This window comes from Chrysochloris asiatica, unplaced genomic scaffold, assembly GCF_000296735.1.
Source record: "Chrysochloris asiatica unplaced genomic scaffold, ChrAsi1.0 scaffold00003, whole genome shotgun sequence".
NCBI classification, from domain to species: Eukaryota; Metazoa; Chordata; class Mammalia; order Afrosoricida; family Chrysochloridae; genus Chrysochloris; species Chrysochloris asiatica.
In genome coordinates this window covers 24,550,380-24,572,928 of record NW_006408521.1, presented here as the reverse complement: position 1 = coordinate 24,572,928, position 22,549 = coordinate 24,550,380, and the positions used below count along the sequence as shown (strand labels likewise).

Sequence of the window (22,549 nt, the reverse complement as noted above, 5' to 3'; positions counted from 1 at the left end):
CCCTGAGCCTGCTTGGCCAGTATTCTGTGTTGTTGTTGATGGAGCTCCTTACTGCTCATCTACCCGATCCACCATCTTGTTTGTTCTCTAGTCCACGGTACTTTTGATATTCTTCTCCAACACCATAGCTCAAATGCATCAATTCTTCTAGGGTCTTCCTTATTCACTGTCCAACTTTCACATACGTATGAGATTATTGAAAATACCATGGCTTGGGTCAGACACACCTTAGTCCTCAAGCTGACATCTTTGCTTTTCAATACTTTAAAAAGGTCTTGTACAACAGATTTGCCAAATGCAATACAACACATAATTATACAACATAATTCCAACATTGATTAAATAGTAAAATGATAACATTTTAAATATAGTGTGTTAAATATTGAAATTAACATTACCAGTGTTGATTTTTTGCTTTTTAATGTGGTTACTACAAAAATCTGAAATTACATATGTGATCTCCATTATATTTCTATTAAGCAGCGCTGGTTCAGATATAGAATAAAGAAGTTCAGGCAGGGACAGAGGGAAAGGAAAGGAATGAATAGACATGAGGGGCAGGGTCATACCCCTGTGTTGAGAAGATGAGTTGACAGTGCAGAGATGACAGTAAAGGTTCTGGCCCACATGCCTAAGGGGATGGTGATGTCACTGCCTGAAGCAGGGGAGGTGGGAGAGGGTGGGCTCAGGCGGGGGGTCAGGAGGCAGCCAGAAGGTCATTCTTTGGTGATGTCCACCAGTCCTGCCACACACGTGAGCTGTCTCAGGCAGCTCCCCCTTCTCGGTGTGGGGCTAGTCTGACACAGATTAGTGAAGGAAGCAAGTTCAGGGTCCCGGGGCCCCTTTCCACACTTACTGTGGCCCTGCTGGCATGGAGACCCTTGGGTCTGGTCTCAGATGGATGTCTTGACCAAAGAAATATGTTCCAGCAGAAACATGGTGCAGCCAAATCCTTCAAACACGATGAGAGGAATTCAGAGTCAACAGCAAAACCTTTAAAATCCCTTTCTGATTTCCCTGAACATTTACTTTCCTCAGACTCTGAAGATGCTCCTATCCTGACTTTCTTCCTTCCTGAAAAAATGCCTCTGGAAAAGCTCAGCCCTAGTCCTAGTTCATGTGCCTATTCTGTCTGTCCCTCCCTTTTCTGCATCTTAACCATGGGAAAGCGACCTGTAAAGTTAAGAACCTTCCTTGAGAGCACGGGAAGAGAGAAACCCAGAGGGACACCTCTTTAGCAGACCCAGGGCTGTACAGGTCGTAAGACTCCTGGTAACAACTATGGCCCTGCCTCCCGTAGAACATATTCCACTGTGCCATGTCCCTGGACCAGCTCTACTTTGCTCGCCCCTTGCCTCTGCACTCCAGTTATCGATGTCCACTCCCTGGCCTGTATCTCTGTGGAAGTGGAGCCCATCCCGGTGAGTGGCCTGAAATCCCACTACCTTGTGTGGGCTGGGGGGGCTGAGGGTCAGAGGCTAGTAAACAGGGGAGAAGAGTGGGGAGAGGGAAACACAGAAGCCTCACCCGAACAAGCCACAACCTCAGGTCAGAAAGCTGGGTCCCAGGGAAACAAAGAGTGGTGGTCACAGCCCTGTGTTGAACTCACACCTTCTCCTCATGAGGTTTGATGAGATGTCCCAGGGGATGCATCTCCCTAAATGTCAATATTGAGCTGTGGGAGACCCATGTCTTTAAATTCTCCATCCTTATTTTAGACCAGTGTTAGTTATCGTTAGGTGCCATCTAGTCAGTTCCAACTCATACAACCATACGTATAACAGGACAAAACACAGTACCTGTGCCATCCTCACAATAGCAGGAGACTCTGTGTCAGGCTATCTTGTTAAGGGTCATCCTCTGTTTCACTGAAGCTCTACTTTACCCCCCATGATTTCCTTCTCCAGGGACTGCTCTGTCCTGACAACACGTCCAAAGGTCATGAGCCTAGGTCTCTCCATCCTGGCTTCTAAGGTGCTTCTGACATTCTTCCTCCAAGACAGATCTGTTCATTTTTCTAGTAGTCCATGGTATATTCAGTATTCTTCTTTAGACCAACAAAGATCAGTAAAGTTTTTTGATTTAAAAATTCTTCCCTACACCAATTCTATACCTAACTGGCCTCACCAAGGGTACCGCTGCATACTATACTTTCTCGGAGCTCTATGGATCTTGGCCTACCAGACAGAGAGTCTGTGCTTCCACATTATCCCCTCAAACTCTCATGCTCACATCTCATATGCCGAGAGTCTCACCGTCTAGAACACTGGCTCTCAGACTTTGAAACAGAAGCCCTTCATTGCTTTGGTTCAGGAAACCTGGATGTGGAGGGAACCCATCATCTGTGTCCAACAGTTCTGATGCCCACGTCCTGAGCACCACACTCTGAGCAGCCCCCTCTGGTTTGTCCTGGGTTTTTTAGCAGAATTTTGACTCATGGCAGATTCCTTTGCAGGAGGTGGCGTCATGGGGGCTGCTGGACGCAATGCAGCCCACACAGTCTTTGGGGACCTCAAGAGCATTTGACCCTGAACCAACTCTGACCCAGGAAGAAGTTGTTCTGATTCACTATTGAGCTTTAGATCTGCTTCTCAGAAAGCTATGTTCCAAAGGACATTACTTGAAGAAGCCAAGTCCTCAAAGTACAAATCGCCATTTTAGAAGACATGTACAAATTACATTTAACTATGTGCCCCATGCCTCCATGAATGAACTGGTTTTGTTTTATTTAACAGAATGTTTAATACAAATAGTTTGCATGTATTTTTTTCTGTGTTTATGGAAGTCTATTGGATAGGAGTCCTGGTGTGGCGCTGTGGGTAAATGAGCTGCACTGCAAAGTTGGTTTGATTCACAAGGTCAGCACTTCAAGCTCAATAGCCTCTCCTCAGAAACCCTATACAGGGTCGCTATGGATCAGAACCGACTCAATGGCACTTAACAAAAACAATTGGATAGGGAAACCTGTGTGGTACAAACTATTAATACACTTGATTGCTAACTCAAGGTTTGGAGGTTCAAGCTCACTCAGAAATGCCTCTGAAGAAAAATCTAGTAATAGACTTTCAGAAAAACCAGCCTGTGGGTCCTGTGTTCTACTCTGACACACACAGGGTTGGCACGAGTCAGAATTGTCTTGATGGTAAACTGGCTTTTGTTTTTGTTTTGTTTGTTTCTTATAACTGGTTGCATAAATTTGTCTGGGATACGCTGCAAATCCAAGACTTCTAACCAGTTCAAACCAGTTCAGTCATGGCCAACAAAATGAAATCAGAACATATCTGAGTTTTTAAAATTTAGGTTAAGTGGAATGATAACCAGAATGAGAAAACACATGGGTTGAAGCCTTGCAATGGGAAACCTGTGAGAGGTAGGAATACTGAGTCCTTTTAGGAGTCTGATATGTGTGGAAGGATTATTGCCAGGCTGTGAGGAGTGACACATTCAAAGTAGCTTATATGGCCGCCATCTTTGAGCAAGGCACCGTTGTTTCCCCCTCAGCTTATCAAGAGATCTGATTGCTACGTGGTGTGCATGCTGCCCTTGTTTTCTAAGAGGGATTTTAAGTTTCTAGCAGGATGTGACCCCATATTTTTTCTCATTTCAGTTACTGTTCCAATTTGGCTATAGTTTACAAAGCCAGGTCCATTCCAATTTTGCATCATTAGCCATAACTGAACCAGGCAAAACTAGTTCAAAACCCTGGTATCCTAACAACATCAGCTTGAAGCAGCCCATTTGACCAATGGAGAATCCCATACAAGTAGCCCTTCTCAATGGCTGTGGCCCTCACTAACAGCTGATTGGCAGAACTATTCTGGTGAGAACCAATCAACTGCTTCCACAGCTTCCTGGTAAACCATAAGAAGGGACCCAATTCCCCCAGTGACTCTAAAGCCTCCTATAGGGCATGCCCTGAACAATGCATGCTTGGTCTCTCAAGTCATCATGGCTTTGAGGCAGGCCAGTGGGGGTCGAAGGTGACTTTGCTGAAAGTGAATTCAGCTGAGGACCATCTGGGAGACCACCATTACCAATTCTGGATCATTCAACTGCCAACTTCCCACAAGCTACACCTGCTGCATCACTGAAACCTCTCAATATAGACCTAGATTATTCTGTAGTGAATGGAGCTCTGGTAGCATAGTGTTTACAAATCAGGCTGTGAACCTTAAGGTCAGCAGTTTGAAACTACCAGCTGCTCCGTGGGAGAAAGATGAGGTTTTTCTGCTCCCGTAAGGATTTACAGCCTTGGAAACCCTGTACAGGGTCGCTATGGGTTGGAACCAACTTACAGCCTTGGAAACCCTGTACAGGGTCGCTATGGGTCAGAACCGACTTGATGGCACTTAACAACAACAACAACAGCATTCTGTAGGGAAGCCAGGTTGTCACTTGTGGATAGAAAGGATCCTACAACTGTCCTCATGATGATCGCAGCTCTCAGCCAATTTCTCCGGTTCCATAGCAGGCAGAGGAGGCAGAAGCTCTGGGGTACCTCCTCCCTCCTTTTCCCAGAAAATTTATACAGATTAAGCTCTATCCACTGAATTCCTCTGTCTCAATAAGCTGTTTTTTGTGTAATTGTTGCTTTAAATATCAAATAATAGATCATGCTTTAAGCCAGTACCAGCCAAGTGATAAATGTTCACCACATCAGGCAGTAGTGTTGCTACTGATACTGTTCCTAGGAATAGTATTACCATCTTTGTGTCCTGAAGAGGACAGGTTTTCAATAACTTTTTTTTTTAACATGGTACCCACAATCAAAGCCAATCTACTAGAAACAGTTTAAGTAGGACAGAGGAGAGCAATCTCCGGGCCAACCAAGCTTTTTTCCACATGAAAAAAAAAAAATCAAAACAATTGCCATCAAGTCAATTCTCACTCCTGACAACCTCATGTGTGTCCTAGTAGAACTGTGCTCCATCAAGTTTTCAGTGACTGTTTGCGCAGTCAATTGCCAGGCCTTTCTTCTGCGTCTCCTCTGGTTGGACTTGAATCTCCAATGTTTCAGATTAGTAACACACATGTTAAGCATTAACATCATTCAAGGGCTCCTTTTCCACATGAAGAATTGTTAAATTAGGGCTCCCCCATACAGCTTGGTGTCACTGTCTTCCTGAACTTATTGAAAATTCAATTTGGGTCCAGTTTTTCTGAGATTTACTTTTCTCAAAAGATTTCCCAATGGCCAAAGACAAAAATGTTTGTTAAAAAAGAAAAAAGAAATATAAAATAATACCATAAGAGAAGGGACAAGGGCTGGCTAACAGCTTTAGTTGTTAAGTGCCACCTAGTGGTTCTGACTCATAGCGACCCTGTAAAACAGGGGTGGGGAACCGTTTTTCTGCCAAGGGCCATTTGAATATTTATAATATCTTTTGTGGGACACACAAAATTATCAACTTAAAAATTAGCCAGCTATATTTGGTCAAACATTTAATGAATTCACCCCTAAAGTGATGGCTAAGGAGGTAGCATAGTGGTTACGAATCGGGCTGCGAACCACAAGGTCAGCAGTTCAAAACTACCAGCTGCTCTGAGAGAGAAAAGATGAGGCTTTCTGCTCCCATAAAGATTTACAGCCTCAGAAACCCTGTACAGGGTCGCTATGGGTTGGAACAGACTCAATGGCACATAACAACAACAACAAATGATAGCAGGAGTCCTGGTGTGGCATTATGGGTTAATGAGCTGGACTGCAAAGTTGGTTTGAACTGCAAGATCAATGGTTCAAGATCACCAGCTGCTCCTCGGAAACCCTATACAGGGTTGCTATGGGTCGGAACCAACTCGAAGGCACTTAACAACAGCAATGTGATGGCTGGAACTGTGGTTACTTTGGTAGGGCCAGACCAAAAGATTTCTTGGGCCAGACGTTCCCCACCCCTGCTGTATAGGTTTTCTGAGGCTGTAAATCTTAACAGAAGCAAAATGTCTCATCTTTCTCCTGTAGAGTGACTGGTGTGCTTGAACCAGCAACACTGTGTTTGGCAGTCCAATGTTTACAGTACGGGCCCACCGTACTCACCGGTTTCTGTAGTAAGTGGTATCTAAATGCTCTCTCACTCCCCTGCCTTACTCAGATTACCTTGGCATCATCGACCTGGGTCACAACAGCACACCCAGTGCTAACACTTGCTAGGAGGAGAGCAGATTGAATAGCAATTAGAAATTTGCAAAATGCTCAGAGGACTGAAGCAGATCACACATTACATTTGGTCTTTAAAATATTAATGATTTTTTTTTTTTTAAACAAAAGTCACAAATGCTTATTAGGAAATTTTAATAACAAAGAATACAGAACTCGTACCTGCAGAGATAATCACTGCTTACCATTTTATAATATTTTCATCTAGTCTTTTATGTAATCGGGATCCTACTCTATATTCTATATGTGGGTTTTACATCTTTCATTTCACATCATGTCATAAGCATTTATTGGTATCATACATTTTTTTTAGAACATTACTTTTTATAGCTGCTTCATGCTCACTGAGTGGAGTCCTGGTGTGGCGCTGTAGGATAAACACCAGACCGCAAGGTCATTTTGAACCACACTATCAATGGTTCAAATCCATCAGCCGCTCCTCAGAAACCCTATACGGGGTCGCTATGAGTTGGAACCAACTCGACAGGACTTAACGAACGACAGCATTGACCTTAGCCTTGGCCTTGATCGCCAATTAGCATCAGTCAAGGGCCTTAAGTCTAGGCTTTTATTATTTCTAGTGGTAGTTTGGTGTGGGAGTCCTGGTTTGGCACTGTGGGTTAATACTCTGGACCACAAGGTCCGTTTGAACCACAAGGTTGGTGGTTCAAGCTCACCAGCCAACCCTTGGAAATCTTGTACAGGGTTGCTATGGGTTGGAATCGACTTGACGGCACTTAACAATAAGAAGTAGTAGTTTTAGAAATCCTGGTGTGGCATTGTATGATAAAGCACTGGACTGCTAACCACATGGTTGGTGGTTCAAACCCACCAGCAGCTCCTCAGAAACTGTACAGGATCACTATGAGCCTGAACTGTCTTATCAGCACTAACCAACAACAGTAGTGGTTTAAGGAGCTCTGGTGGCACTGTGGATTAGGCGTTAAGCTGTAACTACTAGATTGATGGTTCAAACCCTCCAATAGCTCCGAAGGAGAAAGACAAGCTGTCTGTTCTCATAAAGATTTATAGTCTCAGAAACCCTATACAGGGTCATTATGAGTCAGAACCAACTCGATGGCAGTGGAGGTAGATGGGACTTTAAAGGTGTGGCTGTTTTCTCAGAAGTAGTACACCTTTAACGATGCCCTGTTTGGAGCAATGGTTAAGTGCCCAGATGCTAGCCCAAAGGTTGGAGGCTCAAAGTCACCAAGCAGTCCAAGAGAGAAAAGGCCTGGTGATGTGCTCTCATGAAGCTTACAGCCTGGTTAAGGCGGCCATGAGTCAGTCAACCAACAGGCACACAGCTACTGCTACTTTAATGTCTTAGATTAGTGGTGCAGCTGCTATCAGGCACACATCCCCCCATACAGGAGGAAGAATTTGGAGGAGGTTAGGGAGAGGGGAAAAGGGCAGTTTTAGCACTGAGAGGAAGGTCTCCCACTGCTTGGTGACTTCCCATAATGGGTTCATGTCTCTGAAAAATAACATTGATCCAGACCAAGATACAAGATGGCGCGCCAGCACTATGGGGTACCTTGGGCCCTATAGGCCACCAGCAAATGCATCCGGCTGAACAACTGGGTTGAGTTTCCCCAAAGTGATGACTCTGCAAATTGGCCACATATTGGGCAAATAGGTCCCTTGTTGACTCCAGTATGTAGAACTCTTACAAGGATAAATAGGGCAGGGTCATATTGTTACCTGATTTACAGTTGTCCTGTTCCCCAAAGCTGTTGGGAGCATTTCCTCTGAGGCGTCATCACAGAATTCCATCTGGTGAAGTCATTAGGTAACATGGCCAGCCCTGTTTTCTCCGCCCGCTCCTGTGTGATGAAGTCCAGGGCTTCCATGAGATGTGAGGTTTATGACTCTGGGAGGAATTCGCATGTCAGACTTGGAGGAACGGCAGACGTGGCTGACCACGCCACCTGTGGACCCTGTGCTGGCGCATTTGTTCAGATGCGTGTTCTGTTTGCAAAGCATATGACAACTGCTAAGCTCTCCTGTGGGAGGTTGGTATGACTCCCATGGTAAAGGCTGAAGCATAGCAGGGAAAAGATGGTCCCAGCCCGCGACCGCATTCTGCAGGGGAGTGGGAAAACATGTCACGTGAAAAGAGGGACACAAAACACAAAGAGAAGCACAACAGACAGCGAGCCCGACAGAAACATTTAATCTCCTTAGGAAAGACTTAAGAAGACTTAGTGTTGCTGCTAACCTGAAAGGTCATTGGTTTGAACCCACCAGCCATTCTGAGGTCAAAAAGGCCTGACCATCCATTGCTATAAAGATTGCTTATGTCAAGTGCTGCCGAGTTGGTTCTGACTCATAGCAACCCTATATAGGGTTTCTGAGGAGCAGCTGGTGGGTTAGAACTGTCAACCTTGTGGTTAGTAGTCCAGTGTTTATCCTACAAAGCCATGTTGCCACCTAGGGAGACTCTATGGGGCATTACTAGTCTGCCACCTGGGATCACTATGAGCTGGAATTAACTTGGCAACGCCCCGACAACAACAACAACAGGAATCAGCTGAGAGCAGTTAAAAGCAAGCTCTCATGCTTCACTTATAGAACTGGGGAAATGATCTATAACAGAGTCCCCAGTGTGGGTGAACAGCAACGCCTGGCCTGCTGTCAGAGGCATGCATTTTCATTTGACAAGAGGACTCAGAAGCTAACGGGTGTGCGTGCTGGTGCAACTATTCAACATCTTGTCACTTAGCCTAAGGAAAATATCAGAGATGCCCCCAAGGATTTAGATACAAAGAGATCCAGTCAGTGCTATTTGCAATGACAAAATATTGTAATGACTAAATATCCCCAAATACATAGTTAGATTAATTCTGGTAACAGCATGTAATGAAATGCAGAACAGCAATTTAATATCACTAATCATGTTTGTTAAAGGGCTTTTTAAAATAAATAACATGGAGAAATGCCAATACAAAAAAAGCAAGTCACCGTGTAATTCCAACTTTGTGTATATGTTCACATGTAGAGATATTGTTGTTAGCTGTCACCAAGTTGATTCTTACTCATGGTGACTCCTTGTGTTCGAAGTGGAACTGCTCCATGGAGTTTTCTGAGCTGTGACCTTTTGGAAGCAGATCTCCAGGTTTGTCTTCCAAGGTGCCCATGAGTGGACTTGAAATACCCTTTTTTCCACTAGTTGCCAAGCATTTAACCATTATGCCACCAGGAATGATTCCTGCATATAGATACAAGTATATAGTGTAATGGTTATGAATCGGGCTGCAAACTGCAAGGTCAGCAGTTCGGAACTATCAGCTGCCCCACGGGAGAAAGATGAGGCTTTCTGCTCCCGTAAAGATTTACAGCCTTGGACCTGTTCAGGGTCACTATGGGTCGGGACCAACTCGATGGCACTTAACAACAACAACAACATATGTATGTAGGGAGAAAGATGAGGCTTTCTGTTCCTGTAAAGATTTATGGAAACCCTGTACAGGGTCACTATGAGTCGGAACTGACTCCACAGCACATAACCACCACCACCATATGTACATAAGTAGGTGTGCTAGCAGCACTGTAGGATAAGCCCTGGACTGGTAACCACAAGGTCGGCAGTTCGAGCCCACCAGACACTCTGCTCCCATAAAGATTTACTGGCTCGGAAATGTTATACAGGGTCAGGTCTATATAAGTTGGAACTGACTCCACAGCACCTAACAAGAACAACCTATGTGTATGTGTATGTGTATGTGTGTGTGGTCTTACTGACAGACAGCAGAGAAATGGAGGAGGGCAAAAACAAGAGGCATGTGGCAGAGGTTCATGTAGACCCATGGGTTAGCCAGAGCCTGAAGTCTTTCTGGCCACTTGGCTGCAGTTTGGAAAATGTTCCTTACCATCTTCACATAACCTTGCTTAGTTGAAGAACAATCCCAAATCAATGGGACAGGGTTTTGAAACTTTGTTTAAAACAATAATCTAGCCTTGTCCAAGTTATTTGTGACCAACCTGTGTGTTAATCGATATTAGGGAACGACATGACTCCATACAATAAACACTGAACTGAAATCACAATATCCGGGCTTCCAGCCTGCCAGCTGCACCCTGGAAGATTTAAAGCCTCAGAGACCTCATACAGGGCTGCTAAGAGTTGGAACTGATTCGACAGCACTTAACAACAATAGATATTTATTGGTCATAAATCAGAGGATTTCAGACATGGTCCAGGTCTTAGGTACCCCTAATGAAGGGATGGGGTCCTCAGTTACCCAGAGACATCACAAAGGATGGCATCTTGTCAGAGTTTCAACAGCTTGACTGAAATCCTGTGAGGAGGCCATAGAGGTGAACCCAAACCTTGACTTCCTCCAGTTTTATCTGAAATTATGTCAGCTTTATAATGTGGGTTGTCTTGTACTGATCAGCACTGTGTGGTCAGTTAGATATGTCTTGGACTAATAAGAAACTTGGAAGATTAATTAAATGATATCAGCAAAGGACATTGGTTTTGTATGCAAAAAATTTCCCAACAATAGGTCTCAAGGGAAAGCAATAAAAAAGAGTTGTCAATGATGAAACATTTGGGAGTTGTCGATGTAGCCAGACCTTTCAGTGACTCCGGGGGTGGCGGTGGAATTCACTTGTCTTTTTGTAGTGAGACTAGGGCTCAGTCTCCTGAAGTGGGTCTTGTCTTCTTACACTGATACTGTTTTGTGTATTTTACAATTAAATTACTTGGGGGAGAGGGAAAGGGAGAGGGTGGGATGGGGTAATGTTCTCATTCTACTTTTAACTTCCTTGGATGAGGTGTGGGCGATTGGGTTACTGAGTGCTTTCAGGGTCCTGGAAGATCAAAGAGAAGGAAAGGCTACTGGTCACGTAAAGCAAATGTGGTCCTGATGTTGTGTAAACAGGACGATGGGGCCTTCCTTAGAGAGATGCAGGCATGTTATATACTAACCTTGTGCCAGGGAGTCAGTTCCGACTCACAGCCACCCTGCATAGGACTTCCAAATCTGTAAATCTTTATGGGAGCAGAAAGCCTCATTCTTCTTCCATGGACCAGCAGGTGAATTCAAACTGCTGACCTTGTGGTGAGCAGCCTAGTGCATAACTAACATAACCCACCTGGTGTGGTGCTGTGGGTTAATGCACTGGATTGCAAAGTCATTTTGAACCGCAAGGTTGGCGATTCAAGCTCACCAGCTGCTCCTCAGAAACCCTATACAGGATCGCTCTGGGTTGGAACCAACTCGACGGCACTTAACAACAACAAAAACAAGTGACTCAGCCAAGATTAGCCCTGGTGCTAAGCGTTGGACTGCTAATCACAAGGTCAGCAATTCTAACTCACCCGTTGCTCCACGGGAGGAAAGTGAATCTGTCTGCTCCCATAAAGATTTAGTCACAGAAACCTAAGGATCGATTCTACTCTTTCGTACACAGTCACTATGTGTGGGAAACAACTTGATAGCAGTGCATGGTGAGTATGGCCCAGCAATTCCACTCCTAGGTATATGATGGGGCTTTAAAATGTCATGGAAAAAAACCATTGTCTTTTCATTCCAATTCCTCATGAACTTTTTGAAGCCCCCTCATATATCCATCAGAAATGTGTAGTATATTCACCAAAAGAAACTTACTGGATTGCTCAGTACAGCACTCTGTAATAGCTCCAACCTGGAAACTCCCCCAAAGGCCCAACAACAGAAGAACAGATAAATCCACTGTGATCTATTCAACAAAGGAAGACTACGTAATCAGCAGTGATGCTGAACCTCATGCAACGTCCTCTGATGAGGGCAGGAAGTCAGATACAAAATGCTACGTGCTAGGATTCCGTTTATCAATGTATGAAAACAGGGAGAAGTCATCCATGCTGTTGAGAGCTCACCTGCTGAGGAGCCGGGACCAGAAGAAAAGCTAAGGGAGGCCCGGGGGTGGTGGCCGTGCTCTGCTGTGTAATGGTGACTTACAATGGTAGGTCTAACTTCAGAAAAACTCACAAAGCCTTCTACTCTTCACTTGGGATGTTGCAGTTTTCTGTGTGAACATTGCACTTCAATAGAAAGTTTAACAGAAAACTAGCTCATTGTCTGACACATAGCAGTGTGTGTTGGTAACCTCATTACTGTACGGAACTTATTCACTGGCAATCCCCAATATCCGAGTCTAGATTACAGACGAGAAACAAGGGAGGAGGGTGAGAAAGGAGAAAAAAGAGAGGAAAGGAAAAGAGGATTGTAATGGACAGAACTTTAGGGTGCCCTCCCCTCATGATCCCTGCATCCTGGCGTTCAGGCCAGGATGTGACCAGGACATGGGATTTGCTAGTAAGCAATAGAATACAACAAAGATGTGGTTGTGGAAGGGCATCACATAAAATGATAGTGCCCATCTTGCCAGAATCTTCTCTTCCTGACTGCTGGGAGGAAGCAAGTAGCCATGCTGAGAAGCCCCAATGACAGTATATGCAGCAGCCTCTGGGGTTTGAAAGTGGCCTCCAGCTCACAGCCAGCAAAACCTCCCAAAGCTCTCATACCTACAACCCCAGGAACTGAATACTGCCACCAACCACACGAGCAGGGAGGCCCACCCTTCCTCAGGCAAGGTCCCAGATAAAAATGCCGCCTAGTCAACACCTTGATGGCGGTGTTGTGAGTAGAGGATTCCTGTCCCAGAGAAACTGTTTTAATAAATGTGTGTTTGTGCTAATTTGTTAGACACTGATGTTGTTGTTGTTGTTAAGTGCCATCGAGTCGGGTCCGACCCATAGCGACCCTGTACAGGGTTTCCGAGGGTGTAAATCTTTACGGGAGTAGAAAGCCTCATCTTTCTCCCGCGGAGCGGCTGGTAGTTTCGAACCACTGACCTTAAGGTTCGCAGCCCGATTCGTAACCACTACGCTACCAGAGCTCCTTTACGCTACCAGACACTGATAGATAACTAAAACAAGGGAGAAGACCAAACAGCCATGCCTATGGTGGGTGCTCAAATATCTGATAGTATAAATTGAACCTGTGTCCCTAGATTCCAAAGTGTTTCCTTTGAAATGACTCAGTGGTCTGGCTTTCTCTTCAGCCATACTAACCTGGAGTCCACCATGAATGAGCTATCTAATCCCCCAGATGGTCTCCTTAACTCTCTGTATCTTAGCTTCTCAGCTGGTTAGTGGGGATCCTGATGCTTGGCTTGGCACAAAGGCACAAAACAAAGACTCGTTTTCTTCCTTCCTTACTAAAGGACATGTTGCTTCTTACAGAAACAGAAACATCAGAGGGAGTGAGAGCAATCTGGGCCCATCTGGGCCAACCTGAAGCAGGAAAATGAAATTAAGGCTGCCACAAGAAGAACTGGACTAAGATCCCCTGCCACTTAAGGCATTGGACGTCTGTCTCTCAGTGAGAGGCCCGCCAAGCTCTGAGCTTCTGTCTGGTGCAGCAGTGCATCCATACTCCTACAACCAACTGTATATCAGCGCATGTAGAGATCAATGCACCAGACAAGAGGGAAAGGAGCAGACAGGGCAGTTTGCCAAAAGCAGAAACTGTGTGTGGGCTGTTGAGCTGTACCTCTGGTCCAATAAATCAATCTGCCTCTAAAGGGCTCCTCCAAGTCCAGGGCTGTAATTGGAGCTACCTTCCTCAGGGGCTGTTGGTTACAGTCAAGGTCAGGTGACAGGCACTGGTTCCATGTCATGTAAATCCTCTGGGGAAAGTCCTGCAATAGTTGGAGAATCAGCTAAAAGCAAGTCTGTCGTGGGCTGTTGTAAAGTTGGGGGAAATGGATTGGATTAAACTTTGAGTTCTCTCCTTGTTCAATTTCTAAATCTTAACTTCAACATTCTCTTTCATATGCTTCCCCTAAAACCAGTGCCATCTTTAACTTGTTTTTAGTGGAAGCTTGCTATAGCAGAAAGCGTGGGCCTCAGACCCCGAAGAATTAGATAATACTAACCCCTGTTCTCCACTGAGCGTGGTGCTGTGACAGGCACTGCACCAGCCAAGCTTCTCCCACGCACTGCAGGTTAATGCGCTGGACCACAACGTCAGTGTGAACCGCAAAGTCGACAGTTCTTCAGAAACCCTATCCAGGGTTGCTATGGGTTGAAACTGACTCGACAACACTTAACAATGACAAAACAATTCACTTTTAAAAGGAGCCTTAGTGGCACAATGGTTAAGCACTTGGTTGCTAACATAAAGGTGGGTGGTTTGAACCCACCAGCAGTTCTGCAGGAGAAAAGACCTAGTGATCTTCCCCATGAAGATTATAGCCTAGGAAACCCTGTCACATAAAGTCACTGTGAGTCTGAATTGACCTGGAGGCATGAAACAGCAACACAATTTCACTTAAATTTCGACAAACCTGGGATCCGATAACTCTGAGTCTCTGTTTTTACAGATGAACAAACAATGAGTAGCTTGCCCAAGGTCACAGAGTTGGTAGCCAACATGGTCAAGATTTTAACTGAGGTCTTTAGATATTCCATTCTATGCAAGAAGCTACTCTCTGGATCCAACTAGCAGACAACTGGTGGTCTCATCAAATCCTACTGATTGTTGATCTATTATGTGTAGTCCTACACAACTGGTGATCTCATCAAGTCCTACTGATTGTTGATCTACTATGTGTAGGCCTACACAACTGGTGGTCTCATCAAGTCCTACTGATTGTTGGTCTATTATGTGTAGGTCTCAAAAACTGTACTGTAGGAGACGAAGAGTGTGCATATAAAGATTATTAGCAATTCTAGTATTTAGTTACATTAGAGACTCATCTGCAAGCTATATCGACTGGATCTGCCATATTTGGAGATGGAAGGAGAAGAGGGAATGAAGTCTCTCTCTTCTCAGGTGCCTGTGAAGACACAAGTGGCCATGTTGGGAATCCCCATGTGACAAGTAACTACAGCAGCCTCTGGAATCTGAAAGTGGCTTCCAGGTGACAGCTCTTAAAACACGGAAGTGTCAGTCCTACAACCCAAGGAACTGAATGCTTCCAACAGCCACATGAACAAGGAAGTGAGTTTTTCCCCAGTCAAAGCTCCAAGTGAGAACACAGCCCGGGGGGTTTTGTGAAGCTCTGAGGAAGGGGTCCAGCTAGTTGTGTCTGAACTAGTAAATGTGTGTTGTTTTCAGCTACTCAGCTTGTGGTAATTTTAACAAATCATTGTTACACAGCGAAGGCCAAGCAGCTATGCTCATGTTGGGTGCCACATGCATCTGTACAGAGCACACTAGAGGAAGTAGATGGAGAGACAAACTTTTTGTGCTTCATCCTAGAGTGAACCCAACAGTGGGTTAGATTTGATAAGTAAGAAAGATGAGAAAGGCAACGCTGGTTACTCTGGTATACCATGTGACAAAGGCAGGGAAGTGGGTATGTCCGAGAGCGCAGGAGTACACAGTTGGGCAGAAAGAGTTTGTGTGGAAAGTAACAGTGGGAAGTAAGGTTGGACAAAAGAGTCAAGTAGCTGAGAACCCGGATGCCTGGCTGAAGATGGGCTTCATTTCACAGCCCATGCAGTGCTTATGTGAGGACACACCAGGGATTTTACTCATCTGGAGGAGGATGCCCAGGCCTTCAACTTGGCTAAGTGGCCACATTCACAGTGTTGGCAGGGGTCGTCCAAGGCAAGCTTGCAGGCTGCTCCCTCGTCCCCTCCCTTGACTCTCCATCTAGGCATCCAAATAACCTATTTTCAGAAATGGAAGTGAGTTAGGAATGGGAGGTTGTTACCAGGAGGCTAGAACCTCATTGTTTGTCCAGGCCAGGAATTCCATGGAGAGGTGTCAACAGGGCACCAGCGTGATTCTTTTTCACCTCTGTAAATGGTCCTTGTTGCTAGCAGCTTCATTGCAAATAGTTCCTTGTTCACCTGTGCTGAAAGAAAGGTGAGAGACCCCAGCCTTGGCATCTGGATTTGGGGCTCTAGTTGGCAAGCCCTGATTTTGTTAGCGGTGTTTGTAAAACCTTGTAAGTAATGCCGGTTAGTCTTTGGGAAGTCTCTATCATGTGGCGCTGCTGGTTAATGCACTGGACCGACCGCGAGTGTATTATTCTGCAAGGTCAGAGGTTCAAACCCACCAGCCGTTCCTCAGAAACCCTATACAGGTCACTGTGTGAGTCAGAACTGACTCGATGGCACTTAACAACAACAACAACTGTGAGTACCTCCTTTGGGACTACGGGCCAAACCTGAATTTCATCCTAAAATCACAGCAATGAGACCCAGAGACTCATCTGCCCACTGTGTCAGCTTTAATGGCCCATACGTAGAAATGGCAAGAGGTTTGATAATAATAAATGAAGGTCCTTGGACAAAAATGGCCTCCACGGGAACAGGTTATTAGGAGAGATCAAAAAACAAAACAAAGCAAATAACTGCATTTAGAATAACCCTCCTAAGTCTATAATGAGAACACCTCATTCTGTACTTAGCTCCCTCCCAATTCATGTCACCCCAAGACCCAGATGCCAACCACTGCCCAGGAAACAGGAGTACTGTGGGACAGTCAGGTATAAATTATGTGTGCCCATTAGGGCAGGAAGCAGGGTGAGTTATAATAGTAGAGTAAATTAATTTCACATAAGTGGGATTAGTAGTTAAACAAACAGCAATCCACCACTAACCCTGACTGGAATACCGAGTGACCAGGCCCTGCCAGGAGAAAGACAAAGCTTTCCCTGAGCAAGGGCCAGGTCACAACGGGGCACTCTCCGGAAACTTCTGCCCGTATGCAGAATAATGTTAGTGTGAGAAAAGACCATCCAAGTGGGGAAAAGGAGACGGAACATGGGAGGGAAGAAAGCTGCCTCCCACACATAGCTCAGCCACCTCGTATGGCCCGGTGAGTCAGCAAAGCCTGAGCGTAGGGGAGGGTCACCCAGGACTTGGGGTAAATTGGGGCCACTGAATTCCAAAGATGGACCTATAAGGAGCTTCCATTCCAGGCTGGACATGTGTGTCTTTATTTTTAAATTGTCAGCCTCTTTTTTGGTTTGTTTGGGCTTTTTTGAGGTTTCTGCAGTCCTCAGAATTTTAAAGTGACCTCTTTCAGGTGAGTGACGTGGGTACTTTGGGGCTTCATAGACCACACAGCATGATGGGAGAGCAGAGTCTGAGGTAAGTCTGCTCAAGGCCGACTGAGCGCGAAACTTCCTGGGGCTTCTGATCCACCAAGTAGGGTTTGTACCGTTTCACATTAAGTCAGTAGCAGAAAGCTCCTGACATGACTATAGACATGTGAATGACCAGGCTCCCTACCCTCTCATTACAGCGGCCCAACCACTGCAAGGTCAATGGTAAAACAATGGAGCCAAAGCACAGACTCTGTACCAAACACCATCTAAAACAGGCTAAAGCCTAAATCTTCACAACTGGCTGCCCTCCAGTCAATCTGGACTCCATGTTTGTCAGAGTGGAACTGGGCCCTATGGGTTTCCGTAGCTGAGTGTTCAAAAGTAGACCACCAAGCCTTTCTTTGGTTTGTTGTTGTTGTTGTGAAGTGCTGTCTAGTGGGATCTGAATCATAGTGATCCCGTATAGGGTTTCTGAGGCGGTAAATCTTTAAGGGGGCAGAAAGCCTTGTCTTTCTCCCGAGGAGCTGGTGGTGAATTCAAACTGCTGACCTTGTGGTTAGCAGCCCAGTGTGTAACCCACTATGCTACCAGGACTTCTAACAGAAGGTGAGGAGCCAAGTGCACTTATGGCTTGCCTGGCTCCAAATCTTCCCACGGAGGGGAGAATTCTCTGCCCTTAGGTAATCCTCAGTAACGCTAAAGGATGCTTCATGAAACCCTGATTCTCACCCTCTGTGTTTGCTTACAATCTTGACCTGTATCCAGGCGATTTGCAACCCCGGGGAACGAATATTCTCATGGCCCCTTTAGAACAGGAGTTCCTAAAAAAAATTTTTTTTTACCATAACCACTTGGGTAGGCCTAAAGACTTCAACATGCTTACCTGTTCCACCTGTCTCCTCAGTTGGGGAGTAAGGGCATTGGGGGACACTTTGGGCATTGGGGGAGAGTGGGGGGTAATTGTAGAACTAATTGAATATAGCCTTGGTGGTACAGCAGTAAAGCACTTCGGTGCTAACCAAAAGGTGGTGGGGGTTGTTAACTGCCATCAAGTTGGTTCTGACTCATAGCGACCCTTAATAGGGTTTGTGTGAAGCATATGGTGGGTTTGAACTGGCAACCTTGTGGTTAACAGTCTAGTGCTATAGGATTATAGTGCCACACCAAAAGGTAGGTGATTCAAATCTACCCAGCATCTCCGAGAAAGAAAGACCTCACTATCTACTTTCATTAAGTAGATTACAGCTAAGAAAGCCCTATGGGCAGTTCTATTCTGTCACATGGGGTCATGATGCATTAAAAATTAGCTCAGTGGCACCAAACAGCAACAAAAGTAATAAATGAATGTGCTGCTCCGAATGTGTTGCTAGGTATGTGCATGACTTTCATACTATTTACATGAAAAGAGAACCCAACATTATATACTTGATTATGTGTTATAAATCAATGCCACATGAGCTTAAAAACAAGAGTAACCCCTCTAATTTTATTATATTAACCTTCATTGTATTGCATTAGGAAAATCTGCTGCAAAAGACCTTTTTAAATGTTCAAGAGCAAAGATGTCACTTTGAGGACTAAGGTGTACCTGACCCAAGTCATAGTATTCTCGGCTACTTCATATGCATGTGAAAGTTGGACAATGAATAAGGAAGATCATAAAAGTAATGATGCATTTGAGTCACGGTGTTGGAGAAGAATACTGAAAGTACCATGGACTGCTAGAGGAGTCCTGGTGTGGCTCTGTAGGATAAGCACTGAACTGCTAACCACAAGATCAGTGGTTCACCTCAGAACTGCTCCTCAGAAACCCTATACAAGATTGCTGTGAGTCAGAACCAACTCAAGGGCACTTAACAACAACTGATTGCCAGAAGAACAAACAAATCTGTCTTGGAAGAAGTGCAGCCAGATGCTCCTTTGAAGCAGGATGGTGAGACTTTGTCTCTCATACCAAAGACATGTTGTCAGTAGGGACCAGTCGTTGGAGAAAGACATCATGTTTGGTAAAGTGGAGGGTCAGAGAAAAAGAGGAAGACTCCCAACGAGATGGACTGACACAGTGGTAGAAACAATGGGCTGCAATGTAACAATTGTGAGGAGGGCTCGGGATGAGGCAGGGTTTCATTCTGTTGCGCAGAACAAGTCAGAACTGACTCAACGGCACCCAACAACATCATAAGGCGAAAATGATCAAGACAGCACACACAATGAAGCAAATCCCCAATGAAATGACCCATAAAACAGGGTGGATTCTGTGCCAGTTTGCCCAGGATTTCCCTAGTTTGTAGCACTGAAAATTCTTCCCCCTGGGAAATGCCTCAGTTCTGGGCAAGCAGGGACAGTTAGCCCTCATACCATACAAGCAAGTTGTAAGAGGATTATGTCTCCATCTCCTGTAGCAGTAGGGGTATATGACTGATTCCTTATTGAACTGCAATTCACTTATAGACAAAATCTAGATATTGGACAATCTTATAGCCCAAAAGTCTCTTGACACAAACATTCATCCATTCCCACTCTGAGACAAGCCCCAAACACTCCTCAGACAAAACAAATATTGAGAGTACAAAACCAAAGTAGCTTATAAATAAAATATGTAAATAAGAGCAATTGAAAATCCCAACAGCTCAAAACTACTGCTGATGAAAAGGCTCCCTTCCAAAACTTGGAGCCATTCCACCTAGGCCAAGTATAGTGTGGACTAACAAATCTAGTCCTCAGGAGACCCCTGGGAGATCACTAATTTTAGCTTATGAGTACCAAATTTGTGTGGCTTACAGGCAAGTAGCTTTTTATTGTATATACAAAGGAAAGTCCACGGGCCTTGTGTGTGACTCATCGAGGGAGGGAACAAACCATGGGGAGGATTTGCATTCCTGGGCCAGTTCCTGCCCAGCAGAATGACCCTTCCTTCCCACCAGGGAGTCAAAGCCAGCACCTTGAAGACAGCTGCTTCATTCAGTTCATTGAATAAATGAGAAAATGGAGGCTCAGAGAAGGTAAATAACTTTTCCAATGCCATAGTTGTCATGGAAACTCAGAAACAGACTTTCCGAAGGTTGCAGAGGTATGAAGGAGTTCAGGTAGTGCAGTCGTTAAACACTCAGCTGCTAACTGAAAGGTCAGTTGTTTGAACCACCAGCCACTTTATGGAAAGAAGGAGTGAAAGTCTGCTTTGGTAAAGATTGCTGTGTGTTCCATCAAGTTGCTTATGACTCATAGGGTAGCCACGAATGTTTGAACTGCCAACCTTTTGGTGATCAGTCCAGTGCTTATCCTACAGTGCCACACAGCTTTGGAAACTCAGTAGGGCAGTTCTACTCTGTCCTATTGGGTCAGCTTGAGTCAGTGTTGAATCAAAGGCTGTGGGTTTTTGATAATGTTAGGGTAAGGGAGCGTTAGGATGTTGTGATATGTAGTCACTCCCTCCAGAGAGCTCTGAAGTCATGCAAGCTGGTTAATGCAGTGGGCCCCTCTTTTTGACCCTCTTCGGTGACTTTCTGCTGCTGCCCTGAGCACTGGACACTCCCCCTCGGACTTCACTCCCAGCAGCTGTTTGAGAACCAAAGAGGCTTATGGGGAGGGCCAGTTTCCCTGTCATTGACTGCAGCATCAGAAAGCTTAGGGTCTTCCTCCCTGGGGAGGGCACACACTGGGCATGATGGTGACAAAATGCAGGTGCTCCTGACTGTGGGGGAGGGAGCCAGGGCTCTGGTGCGCATCCCTCGCCTCCCCCTCAGGGGGCTGGGAGGATGAGGGTCTGTTTCTGGTCTAGTGTTTCGAGCAGAACCACTTGACATTTTCCTGTCTACACACCATTTGGCAAGGGCAAGGGATTCGATGAGCCGTCCCGCCCTTTGCTGTTTTTTTTTCTAGGACAAAAGCATAGAGCTCATCAGATTACCAGGAGAAAGGAGCTGCCTCTGCAGACATGGAGAAGGTCAGACTCGTACATTATCTTGTTTCTCTGTTTAAAGTGTTTGCATAGAAGCAACATAGAGACTTGATTGGGTTGCAGACGATACTGTGATCTGATGCCTGTGACTTACACCCAGAGGAGAGGTGAACTCCCCAAGAACCAGAAGGAATCAACCACTGCAAGGGCCACTGTGAATAAATACTCAGCATATGCATAGCAGGACTCCTGGTGCGGCACTGTGGAATCAACACCAGACTCCGAACCACAAGGTCGCCAGTTCAAACCCACCAGCTGCTCTTTGGAAACCCTATTCCGGGTCCCTATAAGTGAGAACTGACTTGATGGCACTTAACAACAACAACAATATATGCATATGGTAGGAACCCTAGTGGCACAGCTGGGTAAGCATTGAACTGCTAACCTCAAGGTCAGTGAGGGGATACAAACCCACCAGCCCCTCTCGTAAAGATTTACAGTCTCAGAAAGGAGAACTTCTACTCTGTCCACTTGACGGCAGTGATATGGGTTAGATATGCACAGTGTGGTCACAATCCCACTAAATAAATGCACTTCCAGTTTTATCTGTATAGTAAAAGCTCTAGGAATAAAGCAAAAATGTTGTCTATTAAGGTGGAATTATTAATGTTTTCCTTTTCTTTTACTTTTGTGTATCTATTTTTTAATGCCATCACAATAAACAAGAAGAAATCATGTAATAAAATCTAACAAAGAAAAATGGTCTATGTTACAGTTCTTGAGCACAGATACTGTTAATATGTTATTGATGTCAGATTAATAGATAGCTAGAACTGTTATTGTTAAGTGCCATCAAGTCGGTTCTGACCCATAGCTACCCTCTAGAGTTTCTGAGGAGCAGCTGGCGAGTTTGAACCACTGACCTTGTGGTTCAAACCAACCTTGAGGTCGAGTGCTTATCCTACATTGCCACAGGGTAGAAAAGCATGGGAAGGAGATATACAATGATGTTCTTTTCAGCTGCCATGGAATCAGCCTCTGACTCATAGGAACCCCACCTCATGCACGAAAGAAGGAAGCATTACCATGATGGGTTATGATTGGAACGCTGTAGTCATTAGCTGATTTTTGTTTTCTTAAATGTTTTATTGTGAATTATGTGATACTTTACATGGGAGAACATTAATTTTACATTCATTCTATCGTATATCGTCTCATTGCCATGGTTATAATCCCCTCCATGCATCATCAACCAACCAAAGGGTATACCCTGCAAGCCTGCCCCCGTACCCCCCAGGTCTTCAGCACACAGTCGCTCTCCCTCTCTGGATCTAAAGTCTCCAGCTGCTTCATCACTCCACGTCATCATTTCTGCCTCCATTTCAGACATCACTGCTTCTCTGGGTAGGGTCCCGCTCTCTGCTCTTCTCCCTTGA

General features: G+C 45.1%; 1 protein-coding gene across 1 annotated transcript in view; it reads left to right on the top strand.

Annotated features, from left to right (window-relative positions):
• PYROXD2 (pyridine nucleotide-disulphide oxidoreductase domain 2) overlaps nt 1-2,526 on the top strand; it is a 36,825-nt gene extending 34,299 nt beyond the window's left edge. The window contains exons 15-16 of the mRNA XM_006831230.1: nt 1,301-1,421; nt 2,456-2,526. Of these exons, the coding sequence (XP_006831293.1) occupies nt 1,301-1,421; nt 2,456-2,526 (192 nt within the window). The remainder of the gene's footprint in view (nt 1-1,300; nt 1,422-2,455) is intronic.
• Nucleotides 2,527-22,549: the final 20,023 nt, after the last annotated feature.